Raw genomic sequence first — 21,729 nt, forward strand, 5'->3', positions numbered from 1 at the left:
GCATATTGACATTAGGGAGAGGCATGTGTAACCGAGTGATCGTAGGGTCCAATGAGTAGCACTAGATGTGTCAGGGAGTCAATTCCGTAGTCACTGCTATGCTAGGCGAGCTGGAGACATGGCGATTCAGACAGCTAGCGGGCCGGGGATAGCAGATGGGCATCCGGCGACGTCGCTACAGAAGAGCCTGTTGAGACCACCTCAGATGGTTACGTCGGCAGACCAGTCGTGATGGATCGGCGGGGCTCCGTGTCGGCAGTAAATGGTCCAGGCCAATTGGCAAAAGAGGTATTGTAGCCCAAGAATTGGCTGGTGGACCTCTTAGGCTAACCGGGAGATGGGCCTAGCTCGATGCTAGCTCCAGGCTAACTGGTGCTTGCTTTGGGACAGAGACATTAGCCAGGAGTAGCTACTCTGATAGCAGCTAGCTAGCTGCGATGATCCGGTGTAAAGGTTCAGAGCTTGCGGTAGGAATCCGGAGATGTGGTAGAGAAAAAGCAGTCCGGTATGCTCTGGGTTGATATTGCACTGTGCAGACGGGCAGGAATTGACTGAGTTGAGGCTGGCTGATATCCGAGTTAACGGTGAGGACCACTAGCAGTGGCTAACTGACTACTAGCTAGTAGCTAGTTAGCTGGCTAGCTTCTGAAGGGGGTTCCAGTTCTAAAGTATAAAAATAGCAGATCCATACCACATTGGGTGAGGCGGGTTTCAGGAGAGTACATTCAGTCCGTAGATGGAAAGTGAGATTAAAATATATACAAAATATATACGAAGAAAATGATATATACATGAGACAGGACGGGACAAGACAAAGACACACGTCCGACTGCTACGCCTAGAGCTGGCCGTCCGGCCAAATTGAGCAATCGGGGGAGTAGGGCCTTGGTTAGGGAGGTGACCAAGAACCCGATGGTCACTCTGACATAGCTCCAGAGTTCCTCTGTGGAGATGGGAGAAGCTTCCAGAAGGACAACCATCTCTGCAGCACTCCACCAATCAGGCCTTTATGGTAGAGTGGCCAGACGGAAGCCACTCCTCAGTAAAAGGTACATGACAGCCCACTTGGAGTTTGCCAAAAAGCACCTAAAGGACTCAGACCATAAGAAACAAGATTCTCTGATCTGATTGAACTCTTTGGCCTGAATGCCAAGCTTCAGGTCTTGAGGAAACCTGGCACCATCCCTACGGTGAAGCATGGTGGAGGCAGCATGCTGTGGGTATTTATTTCAGCGGCAGGGACTGAAAGAATAGTCAGGATCGAGGGAAAGATGAATGGAGCACAGAGAGATTATTGATGAAAACCTGCTCCAGAGTGCTCAAGACATCAGACTGGGGTGAAGGTTCACCTTCCAACAGGACAACGTTCCTAAGTTCACAGCCAAGATAACACAGGAGTGGCTTTGGGACAAGTCTCTGAATAGGGCTCCCGAGTGGCGCAGCGGTCTAAGGCACTGCATTTCACTGCTAGAGGTATCACTACCGACCCTGGTTCAATTCCAGGCTGTATCACAACCAGCATTGATTGGGAGTTCTATAGGATGGCGCACAATTGGCTCAGCGTCGTCTGGGTTTTTCACCGGGATAGGCCGTCATTTGTAAATAAGAATTTGTTCTTAACTGACTTGTCTAGCAAAATCAAAATAAATAAATAAATGTCCTTGAGTGCCCCAGCCAGAGCCCGGACTTGAACCTGATTGAACATCTCTGTAGAGACCTGAAAATAGCTGTGCAGCAACATTCCCCATCCCACCTGACAGAGCTTGAGAGGATCCCTGGAGAAGAATGGGAGAAACTCCCCAAATACAGGTGTGCCAAGCTTGTAGCATCATACCCAAAAGACGCGAGGCTGTAATCGCTGCAAAAGGTGCTTCAACAAAGTACTGAGTAAAGGGTCTAAATACTTATGTAAATGTGATATTTCCTTTTCCTGTGCTATATTCAAATGCCAGTGTGCATTCTACAAATGGTGGCATAGGCAAAATATGATAACACAAAAACAGATGGCAGCAGCTAACTGCTTTAGCTAACTATCCAGCTAACCTCTGTAGCTAGCCAAACAAAAACAATATTTTTCTAAATATTAGCTAGCTGGCTAGCATTTGAGGCCAGAAAATACGTTCCTCACGCGCTAGGAACGTATTTCCTCCAATGTTATAATGAAAAGGTGGCTCTCGGTCCCAAAAAACAAGTTTTCTGGAGAATTGCAGGATGAGTGCTGAAGACTTAGCCCACTGTATGCGCTTGCCATAGCCTGATTGCATCCAGACTGAGGAGAAATCCACACACAATGCATCCTTGACCACCTCCTGAAGTGGTCAGACAGATCGGAACACAATCAGACCACAAAAGCAAAGCACTCAACCAGACTTTTCAATGCAATCTTCGTAATCTGATAGCAGAAGTCGCATGTAATTGTCAATGTCACAACTGTCGTCATGGAGAGAAGAAGTGGACCAAAATGCAGCAGAGTTAGTGTTCAGCATCATTTAATTTAAAAAAAAGATCACTGGAACACTACAAAAACAAGAAAATACCGACAGCTAAACAGTACTGACAGCATATCACACTGAACAGAAACAATTAGCCACAACCCCAAAGAAAAACACACACTCCTATATAGGACTCCCAATCAAAGGCAACTCAACACACCTGCCTTCAATTGGGAATCCTAATCACCAACACCACCATTCACACACACAAAAACCCTGCCACATCCTGACCAAAACTAATCCAATTGCTCCCTCTGCTGGTCAGGATGTGATAGTCAAGTGTAGACACGTCAGTCTGATCTACTGTAGGCTACTAACAACTGTCTAGCCTATTATGCAAACTGTCTCTCTGGCCAGGGTAAATTAAGTGGTAGCGTTGTTTATTTATCGGCCATTTGTTTGTGAGAAAATGTGAATGGAATCAAATTTGGTTAATATTCAAACTACCTAGATTTTACAATCTAAAATTACCCTTAAGAAAATTTCCCTTAACAAAAAAGATTGCAACCAGAGTGCAATATAACTGCAGTACACTGCACAATAGCTGCAGTTAGAGCACAGTATAACTGCAGTCTGCAGAGTCCAAAATAACACGGCTTTTTTCACAGCCGTAACTTCGCAGTGTAACTGCAGTTACCGTGCAGTATAACTGCAGTTCAAGAGCAGTACACTGCAGTTATTCTGGAATTACTGTGTTCAAAATACCACAGTTGACTGCAGTTACTGCACTTTTGCTGCAGTTTCAAAACGGCAATCTTTTTGTGTAAGGGTATTAACTAAATGCAAACAAAACAAAACGCATGCTTTTTTCTAGGTCCCATAAGGCAGATATAAATGAATTTGTAGTTGACTAGTTTGAATGGTATACAAATTGAGTGAGTTCCTTCCGACAAATATCTTGCTATCTGGCTTGATGACAAACTGTCATTTATGAAACATGTTACTGAGCTGGTGAAGAAGTTGAAGTTCAAGGTTGGATTCTTTTACAGAAACAAAGCATGTCTGACTTTTGTTAATAGGAAGGAAATTGTCCAGGCCACTTGTACAGTTGAAATCGGAAGATTACATACACTTAGGTTGGAGTCATTAAAACACGTTTTTCAACCATTCCTCAAATTTCTTGTTAACAAACTATAGTTTTGCAAGTTGGGTAGGACATCTACTTTGTGCATGACACAAGTAATTTTTCCAAAAATGGTTTACAGACAGATTATTTCAGTAATAATTCACCGTATCACAATTCTAGTCGGTCAGAAGTTTACATACACTAAGTTGACTGTGCTTTTAAACAGCTTGGAAAATTACAGAAAATTATGTCATGACTTTAGAATCTTCTGATAGGCTAATTGACATAATTTGAATCAATTGGAGGTGTACCTGTGGATGTATTTCAAGGCCTACCTTCAAACTCAGTGCCTCTTTGCTTGACATCATGGGAAAATCTAAAGAAATCAGCCAAGACCTCAGAACAACAATTGCAGACCTCCACAAGTCTGGTTCATTCTTGGGAGCAATTTCCAAATGCCTGGAGGTACCATGTTTCATCTGCATAAACAATAGTACGCAAGTATAAACACCATGGGACCATGCAGCCTTCATACCGCTTAGGAAGGAGACGCGTTCTGTGTCCTAGAGATGAACGTACTTTGGTGTGAAAAGTGCAAATCAATCCCAGAACAACAGCAAAGGACCTTGTGAAGATGGTGGAGGAAACAGGTATAAAAGTATCTATATCCATAGTAAAACGAGTCGTATAATGACATAGCCTGAAAGGCCGTTCAGCAAGGAAGAAGCCACTGCTCCAAAACCGCCATAAAAAAGCCAGACTACGGTTTGCAACTGCACATGGGGACAAAGATCGTACCTTTTGGAGATATGTCCTCTGGTCTGATGAAACAAAAATATAACTGTTTGGCCATAAGGACCATCGTTATGTTTGGAGGAAAAAGGGGGATGCTTGCAAGCCGAAGAACACCATCCCAACCATGAAGCACGGGGTGGCAGCATCATGTTGTGGGGGTGCTTTGCTGCAGGAGGGACTGGTGCACTTCACAAAATAGATGGCATCATGAGGATGGAAAATTATGTGGATATATTGAAGCAACATCTCAAGACATCAGTCAGGAAGCTAAAGCTTGGTCGCAAATGGGTCTTCCAAATGGACAATGACCCCAAGCATACTTCCAAAGTTGTGGCAAAATGGCTTAAGGACAACAAAGTCAAGGTATTGGAGTGGCCATCACAAAGCCCTGACCTCAATCCTATAGACAATTTGTGGGCAAAACTGAAAAAGCGTGTGCGAGCAAGGAGGCCTACAAACCTCCTGACTGAGCTGAGTTTCACCAGCTCAGTCAGGAGCTTTGTTGTTATTCTGTCTCTCACTGTTCAAATAAACCTACCATTAAAATTAAAGACTGATCATTTATTTGTCAGTGGGCAAACGTACAAAATCAGCAGGGGATCAAATACTTTTTTCCCTCACTGTACATAGTAAGTTTCTGCATGAGTGCTTTGTAGATAAACACAAGAAAATGCTGCTCTCTCCTTACATACTGTCATGACTTCTGCCGAAGATGGTTCATCTCATTGTTCGGGCGGCGTTCGGCGGTCGACGTCACCGGTCTTCTAGCCATCGCCGATCCACATTTCATTTTCCATTTGTTTTGTCTTGTTTTCCCGCACACCTGGTTTACATTCCCTCATCACTTGACGTGTATATAACCCTCTGTTCACCCCATGTCTGTGTGTGGAATTGTTTGTTGTAAGTGTTTTGTGTATTTAGACTGGTTTGCGACGGGTTATTTCAACCCGTATTTTGCTGTTCTGGGTGCAGTTTGGTTTTTACATCATTAAAGTGCTCCGGCTAACTCATTTCTGCTCTCCTGCGCCTGACTTCCCTGCAGCCAGTTACACACCGCTTACACATACAAAGAGGCCCAACACAGTTCTTGTTAAAAAAAAACAAATGGTGAGTTCTATAACCATCACCAGTAATAAACCTAAGGGCACAATGGAAAACGGCATCTAGTGGTTTATGTGGAACAACTTACGGAGCTCTCTGAAATGAGATGTTCTGGTCCCCTTGCTCAATTCAGAGTAATGTGTCTGTTTTTCTTAATATGTTTTGTAATTTTGTACATTGTATTTGTTTGATGTATTTATGCAGGGCTTATTAATCAATAAACACAATTGTTGACATAGACTGTGAGTAAATGTTTAATTAGGCCTACAGTTGCATAGGGCAGGACTAAACATTGCAAACCTGCATAAAACAAGCTCAGTCCTGTGAGTTTTAATGTCCAATAACGTTGCTTTCTTTGTGTATGTATATAGGAACCCCCCCTAGTCTTTCTAGTAATATGAACAACTATAAGGTTGCTGCAGTTTGACATGGTTTTCAACTCTGGTCCCATCATAGCCCATATTCAGCCTTTTTACAACAGATTAATCACGTCATACTGTATAAAGTAATGAGTTTTATCTGGTTAGGTTATCAGATCAGGAAAGACTACGGGCCCCAGAATTGTTTTTCCGTCACACCACTCTGGTACCTGTGGTGCCACCTCTGGGGTTAGCAGTGTGGTTAAGGTTAAAATCAAATTGAAGGACTTTGTGGCTGTGCCATCTAGTGACCACCCTGCAAAGCTGCCTACAGAACAAGATTCCTGACAAAAAAACAGTAACCTGCAACTGGATACAGTGGTAGAACTGGATACAGTGGTTAGAATTAGGTTCCGTGCAGGACAGTGAGAGTCAGTAGTATCAAGGTTAACAGTTATATGACTCAGGGTTGGTTTGTGTTAGGAATGGCGCGTACAGTGGTAGTTTGGATACTAGGGGTCACAATCATTGTATTGTTGTCATTGCAATCAATCAATCAATCAAATGTATTTATAAAGCCTTTCGTACATCAGCTGATGTCACAAAGTGCTGTACAGAAACCCAGCCTAAAACCCCAAACAGCAAGCAATGCAGGTGTAGAAGGTGTAGAAGCATTGCAACCCCTTTATCAGTGAGACCATAACAATTCAAATTCAGGTAACTGCCAAAATAAAGGTCCGCCAACATAAAGTGTCTTAATAGGACGTTGGGCCAGCACAAGCCACCAGAACAGTGTCAATGCTCCTTGGCTTAAATTCTACAAGTATCTGGAACTCTATATGAGGGCTTCTTCGAGCCATGGTAGCCAAAATAATGGGCAACTGGGAATTTTTATACATAACCCTAAGCATGATGGGATGTTAATTGCTTAATTAACTCAGGAACCACATCTGTGTGGAAGCACCTGCTTTCAATATACTATGTATCCCTCATTTCCTTAAGTGTTTCCTTTATTTTGGCAGTTACCTGTAAGTCAGTCATGATTTAACCTTTTCGTCACCTGTTAGATATTAGTCTAAGCTTTGTAGGTGACATTATCAGTGACTGGCTGAACCCAAACCCGTCAGTGCTCTCAGGTCTGTAAAGTTCAATGCCAACTCAAACCTCCATCTGATCAGCACATATAAAATGACATACATTTTAGGAGGCATCTCACAACAAGAACACTAGGGCAATATTATCTTATTCATCTAAAATGAACATTTTAAATGGCATTTCATTCAAAATGAGTATTGGAATTATTGTCTCCAGGTCCTGATTTGAATACCTGTGTAATAAATGCATTGTTTACTTTAGCTCTAAATATATTATTGCCACAGTTTCATGGACATCATAAAAATAGGTTTTAAAATAAATTCAGCTCTATTGTGAGTAATTTTTTCACCTTTCACTGCTGTGTGACAGACTTAAAATGTCACCCTAAGGGACTTGAGAGGACGTTAAAGGACTACAATGTTCTTGAGGAGGGTCTCAAATATAACAAAACAGTGCAAAGACAGGCTTTCAAACACATTCACATCTGAATCACACACAAACATATATACACGCAAAGAGACATGCTTCAAGGCACATACATACCCAACCATACATATACAAATATACAAACAGTAAGTCACCATACTCAGTACTCAGACAGCCCTTTTGTGAATAAAGTCAAGTCCATGAAAAGACTGAACAATACACACAAAGGCATTGACATCATCGGGTGTGAAAAAGCAAAAGCTGGAGTTCCAGCCCTTTGAATACAAAAGGAATATTATCACAACGACAAAGAGACATCATTGTAATCTTGGGAACATAATTCCATCCATTTCTTACGCCAACTATCCTAAGAGTGCCAGCTTTGTTCTTTGACATGATCAATCCGCATGTTAGTAAAATGGCCAATTTATGTATCTTAGAGGAGAAATGTTCGGTTTGGTTTGCAAATTGTGGGCTCTATGCCTCTAGCCAAGTCTAACTGCCAGTCTATTATATCTGACAGCCCGTAAAGGCATCTCAATCACTTACAAAACATAGCTTTGGAGAAAATAGGCAGAGAAAATGGTAGATAAAACACAGAGCATGAGTAGGGGAGACATCATTTGGCAGTGTTGACTGCAGCTCGCTGGAATATCATGGGATAACCAGTGAATAAAAAATAATAATACTGATCTTTGTTAAGCACTAACATTTGACTTGGGAGTCAAATCACTTTGAAACTCACATTGTATTTTTAAGAAATAAAAGCTGGTGAGAAATTATTATTATTAAATTATTATTCCAATTATTTATTTGATTATCCACTTAAGGGCAACGTGGGTATACTTTCCATTCTTTCCTACATACCTCTATTGAGATGGTTTGTGTCATGCTTGGAGTTGGTCAGTCAATACTGTATATAGTCAAAAAGTCATTCTGACTATTTAGTAGATAGCTAGGCCATGACATGTGATCTCACAGTAGAGAGTGTAAAATTAAGAGGAAAATCAACACAATAAAAAAGTCTCAATTCCAACCTTCATTTTACCCTCTCTGTGAAGTGAAACTATGTTATGTGAAGTGTTACAGGTACTGCTTGTGCTGTGACAGACAGAAACTACCAGGTTTTTCTGTCTTCCTGGAAGGTCAACATCGCAAGACAAAGTCTATGTTGCCAGTTTAAAATGTAATTTGGCAGGCCACAAAACAATAACAGAAAAAAAACAGCAGGTCATTGTTTTTATCATCTTTTTACAAAATTAACAGTCTGATTTGTTTAATCTCTTGTCTTTTTAGCTTTCCAGTGTAAATCAGATTAAAGTCTTTCTCCCTTATCCTAATTTATCCCTCTGTCCTGACAGCTCCTACTCCACTTTCTCAAGCATTTGCGCCTGCACACGTTTCCGCACGTAGAAGGCAGTGAGCGCGCTGCAACATGCTGTAAAGACAAAGAGCGCCACTGTGTCATGGGCCAGGTTGCCGTGGAGACGCTCGTAGAGGGGCCTCCGCTCAATGTAGTCTATGCGTGTCGCCTCGATCTGCACCAGGGTGCACAGCACCAGGAACACGTGGAAGATCTGGTGGCCCTGGCCAATGAAGTCACATCGCCCGGGCAGCCAGCACTCTGGGTGGGGATAGGCAAAGAAGTAGGCGCTCACCAGGAAAAAGAATACCTGGTAGCGGTGGTAAGCCACGGCCTGGTTGGAGCAGCCCCCTTCCTGCTGGTGGCAGCTGTAGATGCGGTGCAGCACAGGGCTGATGTCCAGGCAGTAGGCCAGGCCCGAGGGAACCACCTGGAACAGCTTGTGGGCAAACTTGGGCAGCCTCGGGCTGGCATACTTGCCGTAGCAGCAGCCGAAGCACGAGAACCAGGCCAGGAACGCTGCGGTGGGCAGGAAGATCCCTCGCACCCGGGCGTGCCAGCCCTCCTCGATGGCATAGTAAAAGTGGGCCAGGGCGCTGCCATACTGGTAGATGGCCACACCCACATAGTCCAGGAAGTAGAAGGTGTAATGGGAAAGCTCGGACTTGGCGTTGAGCAGGTGGGCCAGCGCACTGCACGACAAGTAGGTGAAGGCTGAGAGGAGTACGATAAACAGGGGCTGGGCGTGGGGGTCACGGAGGAAATCCACTGTCTCGGACAGCTCCTGGCACTTGACCAGGATGATGAAGGCGGCCAGCAGGTGGGTCCAAACGTTGAGTGCCTCGTTGTGCCTCTGGAAGAGGGTGAGGAAGTAGTAGCGCCAGCTGTGGTCCGGCTGCCTGTAGCCTCCAATGATGTGAGGCTCACGGAATACCCAGGGCACGTCATGGGCCTTCACGGTGCAGGGCAGAGTAGGGAAGGCCGACTCGAGCAGCTGAGGAATCTGACGCAACTGTTGAGCATTGATGAACAGGCGACCAATCTGCTCCATCACCACAGTCGCCATGGCAAACTAGATACAGGAGATGAGAGCAGAGAATGAGTTCACAGTCAGTCAATAATATCTATCTGGCCATGAGCTGTAATTTCTGATGAGGATTTAGACCCTAATCCATATGCATTAGGTCTATGTGTGCATGATATTACAATGCTTAGATTTTTGGCTTTGGTTTAGTAATGGGGGTGGGTGGAGGGGGTAGATTAGCTTGTTAGATTATTTCATTTAACAGATATCTTTATAATGTCTACATTGGAAATAAAGCAGTGTACTTTTTTTCTCGAATATATGCAATTTAACAGTTTTATATGACGAACTTTCGATCTAAAATATTTTTTGGACATCAAAGCAATGTTGAGGATATCCTATTTGAGTCAGAAAAGGATACTCATATGATAGGTAAGATATAGCCTACAAAACCTTGCAGAGAGCCTATCCAACTGACAATCTATTTGAAAAAATATATAAAATATTAGAACCAAGACATAAAAACAACTGATATTGGCACAAGATGGAAGTGTTGGAACATAAATAACAAAATTACAGCTACCAAAAATGTATGCTTAATCAAGTATAAACTAATGTATAGAATGTATTATACAAGAGACAAAATACACAAATTCTACAGCACAATGGTAGAGTCATGTCTTAAATGTAAAACAAACAATTCCTCAATAATTAATGCATTCTGGGAGTGCTATGAAGTCCAAAAGTTATGGGCGGAGTTAGAAAGTTGGCTATCATAAGTTTTACAATGTAAGTTTACTTTTAATCCATCTATCTGCATATTTCAAGACATGGCATATGAGGGTGAAGTGAGATATCCGATGGGTTGGATCATTATTTTCTCGTCAATAATTTTGAGGGGGAAAAAATACTTAAAAACTGGAAATCAAATGATCTTCCATCAATAGATGAATCAAATGCATTATTATTAAAATATTGAAAAAATTTGGCCTAATGATAGAATAAAATAGAACGATTTGAAGCCATATGGCATAAAGTATTACAAGCCCTAGAAATATCAAAATTATGAAAAATAAGAAAGTATGTTATTATGAGAACAAACAAGATGGGTATGGATACTGTAGGAACATGAAGGTTTGAGCAAGTATGATGTCATTAATGTTTGTTAAAATCTAAGTACAGTACCAAGCAAAAGTTTGGACACACCTACTCATTCAAGGGTTTTACTTTATTTGTACAATTTTCTACATTGTAGAACAATAGTGAAGACATCAAAACTATGAAATAACACATATGGAATCATGTAGTAAACAAAAACTGTTTAACAAATCAAAACATATGTGTCACGTTTCAGGTAAGACCCAGATGCAGACAGTGTCAAAGTAACAAAAGTTTATTACTAGTACAGGGGCAGGCAAAACGACAGGCAGGCAGAGGTCAGTAATCCAGATAGGGTAGAAAAGGTCCAAAACGGCAGGCAGTTTCAGGGTCAGAGCAGGCAGGGGTCAATATTTCAGTGTGGTGTGGCAAGGTACAGAACGGCAGGCAGTGTCAGGGTCAGGGCAGGCAGAATGGTCAAAACTGGGGAAAACTAGAAAACAGGAACTAGAACAGACAGGAGAAAGGGGAAAAGTTTCACAAAACAAACTGGCAACAGACAAACCAAGAACACAGGTGTAAATACCCTGGGGATAATGGGGAAGATTGTAGACACCTGGATGGGGGTGGAGACAAGCACAAAGACAGGTGAAACAGATCAGGGTGTGACAATATTTTATATTTGAGATTCTTCAAAGTAGCCACCTTTTGCCTTAATGACAGCTTTGCACACTCTTGGCATTCTCTCAACAAGCTTCATAAGGCCTGGAATGCATTTCAATTAAAAGGTGTGCCTTGTTAATTTCTTGAATTTCTTTCCTTCTTAATGTGTTTGAGCCAATCAGTTGTGTTGTGACAAGGTAGGGTTGGTATACAGAAGATAGACCTATTTGGTAAAAGACCAAGTCCATATTATGGCAGTTCAAATAAGAAAAGAGAAATGACAGTCCATTATTACTTTAAGAAACGAAGGTCAGTCAATACGGAACATTTCAAAAACGTTTTCTTCAAGTGCAGTCGCAAAAACCGATATGATGAAATTGGCTCTCATTAGGACCTCCACAGGAAAGGAAGACCCAGAGTTACCTATGCTGCAGAGGATAAGTTCATTAGAGTTACCAGCCTCAGAAATCGGCAATTACCTGCACCTCAGATTGCAGCCTGTAAAAATGCTTCACAGAGTTCAAGTAACAGACACATGTCAACATCAACTGTTCAGAGGAGACTGTGTGAATCAGGCCTTCATGGTCAAATTGCTGCAAAGAAACCACTGCTAAAATGACACCAATAAGAAAAAGAGAATTGCTTGGGCCAAGAAACACGAGCAATGGACATTAGACAGGTGGAAATCTGTCATTTCGTCTGATGAGTCCAAATTTGAGATTTCTGGTTCCAACCACCGTATCTTTGTGAGACCCCAGTAGGTGAACGGATGATCTCCGTATGTGTGGTTCCCACCGTGAAGCATGGAGGAGGAGGTGTGATGTGTGGGGGTTCTTTGCTGGTGACACTGTGATTTATTTAGAATTCAAGGCACACTTAACCAGCATGGCTACCACAGCATTCTGCAGCAATACACCATCCCATCTGGTTTGCACTTAGTGGGACTATCATTTATTTTTCAACAAGACAATGGCCCAAAACACACCTCCAGGCTATGTAAGGGCTATTTTACCAATATGGAGAGTGATGGAGTGCTGTATCAGATAACCTGGCCTCCACAATCACCCGACCCCAAACCAATTGAGATGGTTTGGGATGTGTTGGACTGCAGAGTGAAGGAAAAGCGGCCAACAAGTGCTCAGCATATGTTGGAACTCCTTCAAGGCTGTTGGAAAAGCATTCCAGGTGACTACCTCATGAAGCTGGTTGAGAGAATACCAAGAGTGTGCAAAGCTTTCATCAAGGCAAAGGGTGGCTACTTAGAAGAATACAAAATATAAAATATATTTGGCTTTGTTTAACCTGTTAGGGCTAGGGGGCAGCATTGACACGGCTGGATAAAAAACATACCCGATTTAATCTGGTTACCACTCCTACTCAGTAACTAGAATATGCATATACTTATTACATATGGATAGAAAACACCCTACATTTTCTAAAACTGTTTGAATGGTGTCTGTGAGTATAACAGAACTCAAATGGCAGGTCAAAACCTGAGAGATTCCTTTACAGGAAGTGGCCTGTCTGACCATTTCTGGAACTTCTTTGCCATCTCTATCATTTACTAAGGATCTCTGCTCTAACGTGACACTTCCCACGTCTTCCATAGGCTCTCATAGCCCGGGAAAAAAGAGAATGTCGTCATTCCAGCCCCAGGCTGAAACACATTATCGCCTTTCTCAAGTGGCCCATCAAGAGACACTAGCTTATGCGCGTGACCCCGACCGCCCCCGCCTTTGGGATTTTTTCCTCTGTTTGCCGAAAAGGAGATTCCCTGTCGGAATATTATCGCTTTTCTACGAGAAAAATGACGTAAAAATTGATTTTAAACAGCGGTTGACATGCTTCGACGTACGGCAATGGAATACTTTGAATTTTATTGTCAGGAATTGCGCCAAGCGCGCGACACTTCTTTACTATTTCGGATAGTGTCTGGAACGCACGAACAAAACGCCGCTATTCGGATATAACGATGGATTATTTTGGACCAAACCAACATTTGTTATTGAAGTAGACGTCCTGGGTGTGCATTCTGACGAAGACAACAAAAGGTAATGACATTTTTATAATAGTAAATATGATTATGGTGAGTGCTAAACTTGCCGGGTGTCTAAATAGCGAGCCCGTGATGCCTGGGCTATGTACTTAGAATATTGCAAAATGTGCTTTCACCAAAAAGCTATTTTAAAATCGGACATATCGAGTGCATAGAGGAGGTCTGTATCTATAATTCTTAAAATAATTGTTATGCTTTTTGTGAACGTTTATCGTGAGTAATTTAGTAAAATGTTAGCGAATTCCCCGTAAGTTTGCGGGGGGTATGCTAGTTCTGAACGTCACATGCTAATGTAAAAAGCTGGTTTTTGATATAAATATGAACTTGATTGAACAAAACATGCATGTATTGTATAACATAATGTCCTAGGGTTGTCATCTGATGAAGATCATCAAAGGTGAGTGCTGCATTTAGCTGTCTTCTGGGTTTTGGTGACATTATATGCTGGCTTGAAAAATGGGTGTCTGATTATTTCTGGCTTGGTACTCTGCTGACATAATCTAATGTTTTGCTTTCGTTGTAAAGCCTTTTTGAAATCGGACAGTGTGGTTAGATTAACGAGAGTCTTATCTTTAAATGGCTGTAAAATAGTCATATGTTTGAGAAATTGAAGTAATATGATTTTGAAGATTTTGAAAATCGCGCCACAGGCTGGCAGTGGCTGTTACGTAGGTGGGACGAATTCGTCCCGCCGGTCCCATAGAGGTTAACACTTTTTTGGTTACTACATGATTCCATATGTGTTATTTCATAGTTTTGATGTCTTCACTATTATTCTACAATGTAAAAAATAGTCAAAATAAAGAAAAACCCTTCAATGAGTAGGTCTGTCCAAACTTTTGATTGGTACTGTATGTCTGAGTTGGTGATTTTTGTATTTTTTCTTTATGTTGAAGGTTGGGCATTACATCCCAGCCAATGTAATGTCTAGTTTAGTGGATCTATGTCTGAAATGTTAAGTTGTCTATTGTCTTTTGTCTATGTCTACTGTCTAAAATCCTAAATAAAATCTTACAAAAAAATATAAGAAATAAAGCAGTGTACTTTAGGCTACTTATGTATATTTGCCTTGTCAGCAGCGCAAAGATGTAAATTCTGTAGTCTAGGCCTACACACGTAGTGCATATAATAATATTCAGTATGGGGACAAGAAGAGGAGGCCACGTAAATGATTGAGTCTAAGCAAAAATGGTATCATAGAGTGATCGTTGAATGGGAAGAGAATCATGTAACATATTCCCCATCCTGCCGGTCTCCACCCTCAGATGTTACATTGGTTGCATGTATAGCTGTCTTTAAAATATTCATAGGTGAAGAATTGCTCGAGTATAAACGAATCCAGAAGCTTTGAGACTGTCGAACGATATTCTAATATAAATTATTTAGTCAAGGCATCCAACAGTGAGGCCTATTTTAGCCTACTAGCTAACAATCGATATTTGCATGGAAACGGCTGATCAATATGTTATCCTAATTATCGACATAGCCAAATATGAACACAAATTTGGTATTTCTGTAAAAAGACATTCGAATTAAGCAGACACATGATCAGGGATGGGTAAACTGCATGCAGAATAGGCTTACATTCCCATTCTAACAGCTGCTCTATTACATGTTATACGAGATTTACTAAAACAGAGCCTTCTATACAAATGCAAGATTAAAATGGTCTATCGGCATGCACATTGACATTTTATGCGACCATGTTCTGGCGTGGCCATCAGTGCTGAAAACCATTTAAAAAAAAATAAAAAATAAGAAATAAACCTACCTGACGAAGGCAAACGCAGTATCAGTGCAAAACCTTGAATAGTGAAACCTTTGAATTATTCATTAATACATCAAATATGAATAACATTGTTTCATCAATAACATTAGTAAAGTTTGATTATTCTTGTGCGGGTGGAGCGCCTGTCGGCTTTTTATATATATTTTTAACAAGACGCTATCCGTAGTCAAAGAGCCACGAGCCTTTGACAAGCAGATGTTCTAACCAATCAGCGGTCAGATATGGTGTACGTTCCTGTCTTTTCACTAGATGGTCACCAATAGCGTAGATCTTATTTGACTGGACACTGTCAGGGAATGAAATGCAGTGTCTGCTCTGAAAATGAAGAAACACCCACTCCCCATAAATTATGTACTTGTTTTACTGATTCGAATGTCTACTGGAGAGGTGCCTGCCTGCCTGCCTGCGCCTGCCTGCCTTGCGGGCGGCAGGTATCCTAGTGGTTAGAGTGTTGGGCCAGTAACCAAAAGGTTGTTAGATCAAATCCCCGAGCTGATAAGGTAAAAATCTGTAATTCTGCCCCTGAACAAGGCAGTTAACCCACTGTTCCTTGGCTGTCATTGTAAATAGGAATTTGTTCTTAACTGACTTGCCTAGTTAAATAAAGGTATAAAGGCTCACATTCTCCCTCCTCCCATGCTGGGGGTAGCATTGACAATGTGTCTTTGTATGAAACACTGTGGATGTGTCTGTGAAAGGCTTGCATTGTATATACTCAGTCAGACTCAGCCCAGACTTTCAAAACAATTCACAGAGGTGTCTCAGCTATCTCCCCCTGACAGTACCACCTGCTGAGACCTCTTTATGTGGATGGTATTGTACACTACAAAAACGTTATTGTACAATTACATAAAGTGCACATAAAACAATATAGGCAAGAGCCCAACCAGAAATGTCACACAAGATTAACACATTCTGTTTGCAATTTGAACATGTTCCATGCCTGGTATGTGACTTGGTAACCTGTTTCCAATACATTTCAAATGTATTTAGGAACCAAAAATGCACTCCAAACTAGCTTTTCAGGTGTTTGTTTAAGCAAAGACAGGGTAGAATGCATATTTAGCATATTAAAAATCTATGTGTTACAATTATGTAATTATTGTATTTCCACACATTTGTATCATGTACATTTCCCGTGGGAGGGGGCCCTTGTTGATGAATGGTCCAGGACCTCATCATCGTTGCTTTCTATATTACTCTAGAAATGTATGGCTTATTTTAGAACTTGCTCAAAGTGCAGGTCGTTTCATATTTGTCGAAGCACAGATGACATGGGAGAAATATTAAAATATGTTTTGTTGCTTGGAAGGACTTATACCGTAATATCTGTTGTTTATCACATTTGCCGATACCTCCTTAGTATAACATTAATGATTAACATGACATGAATGATTGTAAACATAGCTTATATAGAGGTGCTATAGAGGTGAGGTAGGTGAACTATAAAGGGACCAGAACATGATGTCCAAGAATGGAGGCTGACCACAGAGACTTCTCTAAATAAAATGTATTCAGCCTCCTGAGGTTGAAGAGGAGCTGTTCGTCACCATGCTGGCATTGTGGTCTAACCATCTGTGGCCATATCAGCAGTAGGCTACATACCAGCACTCGGTCTTTAACCGTTAGCACTAATTCAACCAAATTTTAGGCCTGATCGGCAAGCCTCCCAGTTCTAATAGAATATGGCATTTGTAGGTCCACTTGATCAGTGAAACAATTCAACAAAACACATTATGTTCATTTAATTGTTTATAATGATAAAACAATATTACTCATATGCACAAAAGACACTGTCTATACACTGCCAAAATGTGTGAAAGAGAAATCTTAATTTCATTTTCCAGGTACTGTTGCTCTACATTATAGCTTTGCGCTATTACCACTAGGTGTCAGTAGAGTCAAAGGAATGACTTGCCTTTTTTTAATGTAGCAATTCATTATATTTCCCAATACCACTATCAAGGCCTTATATCACAAAATATATGCATTGAATAAAAGGAACATCTAGATAAAAATGATGATAACAAGTAAACAAACATGGCAATTAGCTCTATCCAATCTTTAGGTAAAAGATGAAGATAACATCATTGAAATACTGAGGGTGATACCATTACACTATTCATTCACAATGCTACATCTACTGTTGTGGGATCCATTTGAAAATGACTATCAAATTTGCATGACGAAATGTGAATTACCAAAATGGAAATACTAGAGTGTAGTCTAGGTGTGCACCAATACAGGTGTGTAGGTAACTGAGTCTGCAACCCAAAAGCCACAAATAAATTAACACCATTAATAATCCTTACGGAGTCTGTTGACGCACCCGTGGGTCAATCTAAGTAACATAATACAAAAATCCCCATCAAAATCCGTCAATTTAAGATAGAGATCAGTTGGTTTTTTTGCATCCTCCTGTGGGCCTTCCGCATCTGCGGTGGAAGGTGGCGGAGCTAGTTGTGTTCGTCAGACCATGAGACATCCCGAAAATCTTCTCACAAAAACGTATGTAGCGTCCAAACGTATGTAGCGCCTGCAAACTATTATGACCACTCTATGGAAATGGTAGACTCTCACGTACACGATGGTGTTCTCCATTTTGCTCTACGCCTCCCACGGGACTCGTCTGTCACAGGACTCTTCTGAATGTAACCCATACAAACGAAGTATGGAGGCCGTTTTATGCCAACAGAAATAATGGATTAAATGTGTTCAAATATATATATATATATTTCCTGAGCTTTCATATATCTCCTAGATATAGGACACTTCAAAACCTTATTCCTTATGATTCATTTGTTTTGCCATTTATGAATGTGTTATTCAAGGTGTTTCTATAGGCTATAGTAGTAAAGGACAAATTAAATATTATATCAAATAATTATAACATATTTTTTCAAAATCAAATAGCTAAATGAACCAGGGTACGACCATCTTTAAAACAATTTAATATGTTAGCTTAGTACCCTACACCCCACAACGGCTAAGACTTTTAGAGGTTTTGAAGAACAATTGCAACTTTATTAAGCTCAGATAACCGCAGTTTTACAAGGTACAAGGATTTACTTACATTATGCAATTCACAATGTTAAGGACCAATGTGTAACAGTGGCATGCTTCCTTATAGGTAAAAACACTGCTTATTTCAAAGGTCATAAGCTACAATACACAAATCTACTGGAGGTGGGGGAAGAAATACTTACACATCCACAACGAAAGCAACAATGGACAGCCTAACTAACCCTAACAAAGTGAACAAAACTATAACAATGAACAGAACAAAAAGATATAGGTTTTTTTAAAAGTATTACAAAAGGAAATCAGTTCTCCCCCTCTGGTTTTGTTTCCTTGGCCTTTCGTACCTCCTCAAGCTTCTTATCCTAGAATGAATAAAAAACATGAAAATCACATTAGTTAAACTGATTAGTTAAGTATAACTTTGAACAGTGTGCATGGCATTTCAACCAACATCCCATTTCCATAACCTGGGCCTTTCAATTTGAAATTCTCTCAAGTTCAGAATTGCAGAAAATTACGTCAAGATGTCTGAGAAAAATGGCAGGCTGAGCAGTGAGACCAACCTTCTCTTTGAATTTCTCATTGAGAGCTGCCATTCGTGCTGTGCGATTCTCTTTGTTGGCTTCCATCTTCTGATTGAGCTTCTCCTCTGCTGTCTTGCTGAAGTTGTTGTTCTCCTCCATGGCTTTCTTCAAAACTTCCTTCTCATGCTCTCTCTTCTCAGCTAAGTGCTTCAGCACCTCTGCTTCATGACTCTGATCAAATTAGAAAATCAAAGTCACACAGGAAGTTAGTGGTAGGCTAGTGGGACCAAACCTGAGCTAGAAAATAATAAAATATAAATTAACTAAACCTGTAAGGTGGATGCGGCTCCATTTCCTGATTTGTGTACTTATTTGTGTATATCTGACTGTAGGTACCTTTCGTCTCTCCTCTGCAGCCTCCAGTTTCTTCTGGATTTCCTCCAGGGACATCTCCTTCTTCTCCTTTGGGGGAGGTAGGGGGATTTCACCCTTGGCATCGGGGGCCAAGATTACCTCAAATGCTTGACCTGAAGCACGCTTGTCCAACTCCTTGACCAGGATCTCTGTGAAAATAGGGAATCCATCAATGTTGATACAAGTAGGTATCAAACTGATAATAGCATAGAGTTATAACACCTAAACAATACGATAGTGACGCTAATTGCATAAAAGTGACTCCAAAATGACACAATACATTATTTACCATTAATTTCTATTGGGCACTAAACAACAAAAAATGTGTAACTGTCCCAATATGTTTGGGCTCATTGTAATAGTGTAATAAAGGCCTGTCATGTTAACACTTACCTCCAGAGGACGCCATTTCAGCAGAGTACCGAGGGTTGCCTTGCCTGGGAGGAAAAATACAGACAAAGCCATAGGTTGTGCATCCATGCACTAATCAGGAATGAACAGAAACACAGATTGATACAAGCAATGACAACTATTGATTCTGAAGGTGGCAAGCCATGATATGTGCCTAGTAAGAATTCAATTGGGGGTATTGCTGTCTATAAGATGACCGTTGGAGATGGATCACTTGTATTCATGTTAGACATGTAGCATGAATATTAGCGATACAGCAAATGATTGAGAATAGATTTCACAGTACCCCTACTGCACCTGTTCAAAACAACAGCTGACAAATGTTAAAAAATTGTTTATTTCAATGGAGACAAAATGGGTGTGGATATGAAGTCATTCCCATCCTTGTTTATCAGGAACAAATACCAGAGCATAAATGAAGTTACTAAAATATAATTTATTCTACCTTGCCATTGTCATGGTAATATTATGTCAGCAGAGAACGTTTTCTTTCCCGGAGTTGGATTTGATTATTACACGAAGACAATAAAGGGAGCACCATTGTAAATACAGGTCAGAGAACAATATGAACTTAGTTGGCTAGCTAGGTGTGGTCTGATTTGACAGTCAGATTGGAGAGCATTCAAATTCAATCATTACAATTATTGAGTTAAAGTCAATTCCTAGCTAAAGGCAGACGCGTTCCTACGCTAAGACCAGCTTCAAAACAAGACACCAACACTAACAAAGACTGAATACAAACGACCAACAGTAATCTATTCATGTCGATGACAGCATGACAGATTTAAATTTCATAAAACTAAAAACAAATAATACACGATTATGAATCAGTACATTATTTAAGATTATACAATATCACACATTAACTTGACATAGCTAGACAAATACCACCGACACTGATATCCATCTCAACCCACCTGCAAATGCACGACTAGCAAACTGGTGCTGAGGAGACAATGGACTCGGCTACACTGTCAACTCAGCAGGGGCAGAGACACAGGCAGACAACCTGAATATATTAGCTAGCTAGCTACTGCAGGCTGAAACCCCTCTTCACATTTAAGTTAAAGCACAGCAATTTGTCCATAGTGGTGTCGAAATTCAATGTTTAATCGTCGATTGACGACATAAGAATTGAGAAAAAGCGCAGACCGAGGCACAGTGTGATCACTCCCACCTAGTCTCCATCCCCAGAGTAATGCGCTGCGTAGCTGGCTAACGTTAACTATCTGAACAGCTATTAACTATGTACAAGGCATTATAGGATGCTCAAGTGCTATACATTTGTAATGACAACTAAGTTACTTACCCCAAAAAGGACAAACATCACTGAAAGCGTAATGACTGCCATCAATATATCTCCAATGATTACCGTTAAAAGCATTTTTAAACCTACCTTTAAATGGTGAAAAAGCGGTGTGGTCGCGCCTTCTTCACTGCCTGCCTCAGCACCGTTCGCGCAACAACAAAAAGGATCGAAGCACTAAAGTCAACTCGTCACATCTCGTTCTCTACTCCCATTGGTCCTAATCGTCCAATCAATAATGTCGATTTAGCGTGCGTTCGTAAATTACTTTTGTCTATACTCCGATTTCCAAAACGCACTCTTTTGAGTGTGCCAGAGCACAGAATAACTGATGAATTTACGAACGTGCAACACCGTTGAATATGACAGGTGTCAGTAAAGGTTGGCAGAAAATGGAATGCAATTGTTGCTAGCAGCACAGTTAGTCACCAACGCTCTAGATAGCATGAAAACAGCCTAACTAGCTCTGCTAGGGTGAGTAAAATGGTCAGAGTGAGGCGTTATCTTATTTGTGTCTGGAGGTACTTTAGCCAGTTAGCTTGGGCGCTTGGGGGGGGGGGGGGGGGGGGGGTTGGCTCGTAGTGGTGACATCAGACCGTCTAGTTAAGTAGGCAACAGAAAAAATTATGTCTATCGTGTTCATTGATTGGGTTAAGACGAACCGTCACTCCAAAACTAGAGGACCAATGGAGACTCATTGTCTGCGCCTCCCCCTAAACCCCGCCC

General features: G+C 41.1%; 2 protein-coding genes across 5 annotated transcripts; both read right to left on the reverse strand.

Annotated features, from left to right (window-relative positions):
* Positions 1-5,695: 5,695 nt before the first annotated feature.
* On the reverse strand, positions 5,696-15,488 carry paqr7b (progestin and adipoQ receptor family member VII, b). Of its 3 annotated transcripts, XM_082963824.1 has the most exons (3): positions 15,310-15,488; positions 11,122-11,326; positions 5,696-9,769 (listed from the first exon to the last, which is right to left on the reverse strand). In XM_082963824.1, the coding sequence occupies exon 3, from the start codon at positions 9,761-9,763 to the stop codon at positions 8,699-8,701; it is 1,065 nt and encodes a 354-aa protein (XP_082819950.1). In that variant the 5' UTR covers positions 9,764-9,769; positions 11,122-11,326; positions 15,310-15,488; the 3' UTR covers positions 5,696-8,698. The 3 variants fall into 3 exon arrangements, with proteins under 3 accessions (XP_082819950.1, XP_014024937.1, XP_082819963.1); XM_014169462.3 differs by lacking the exon at positions 11,122-11,326; XM_082963837.1 differs by lacking the exons at positions 11,122-11,326; positions 15,310-15,488 and adding an exon at positions 11,406-13,271.
* Positions 15,489-18,261: 2,773 nt separating this feature from the next.
* On the reverse strand, positions 18,262-21,488 carry stmn1b (stathmin 1b). Of its 2 annotated transcripts, none has more exons than XM_014169486.3 (5): positions 21,094-21,488; positions 19,680-19,723; positions 19,269-19,435; positions 18,912-19,103; positions 18,262-18,710 (listed from the first exon to the last, which is right to left on the reverse strand). In XM_014169486.3, exons 2-5 carry the CDS (start codon positions 19,693-19,695, stop codon positions 18,651-18,653), a joined length of 435 nt encoding a protein of 144 aa, XP_014024961.1. In that variant the 5' UTR covers positions 19,696-19,723; positions 21,094-21,488; the 3' UTR covers positions 18,262-18,650. The 2 variants fall into 2 exon arrangements, with proteins under 2 accessions (XP_014024961.1, XP_014024971.1); XM_014169496.3 differs by lacking the exon at positions 21,094-21,488 and adding an exon at positions 20,615-20,885.
* Positions 21,489-21,729: the final 241 nt, after the last annotated feature.

The sequence above is a fragment of the Salmo salar genome, chromosome 02, assembly GCF_965601325.2.
Source record: "Salmo salar chromosome 02, fSalSal1, whole genome shotgun sequence".
In the NCBI taxonomy this organism is placed as follows: Eukaryota; Metazoa; Chordata; class Actinopteri; order Salmoniformes; family Salmonidae; genus Salmo; species Salmo salar.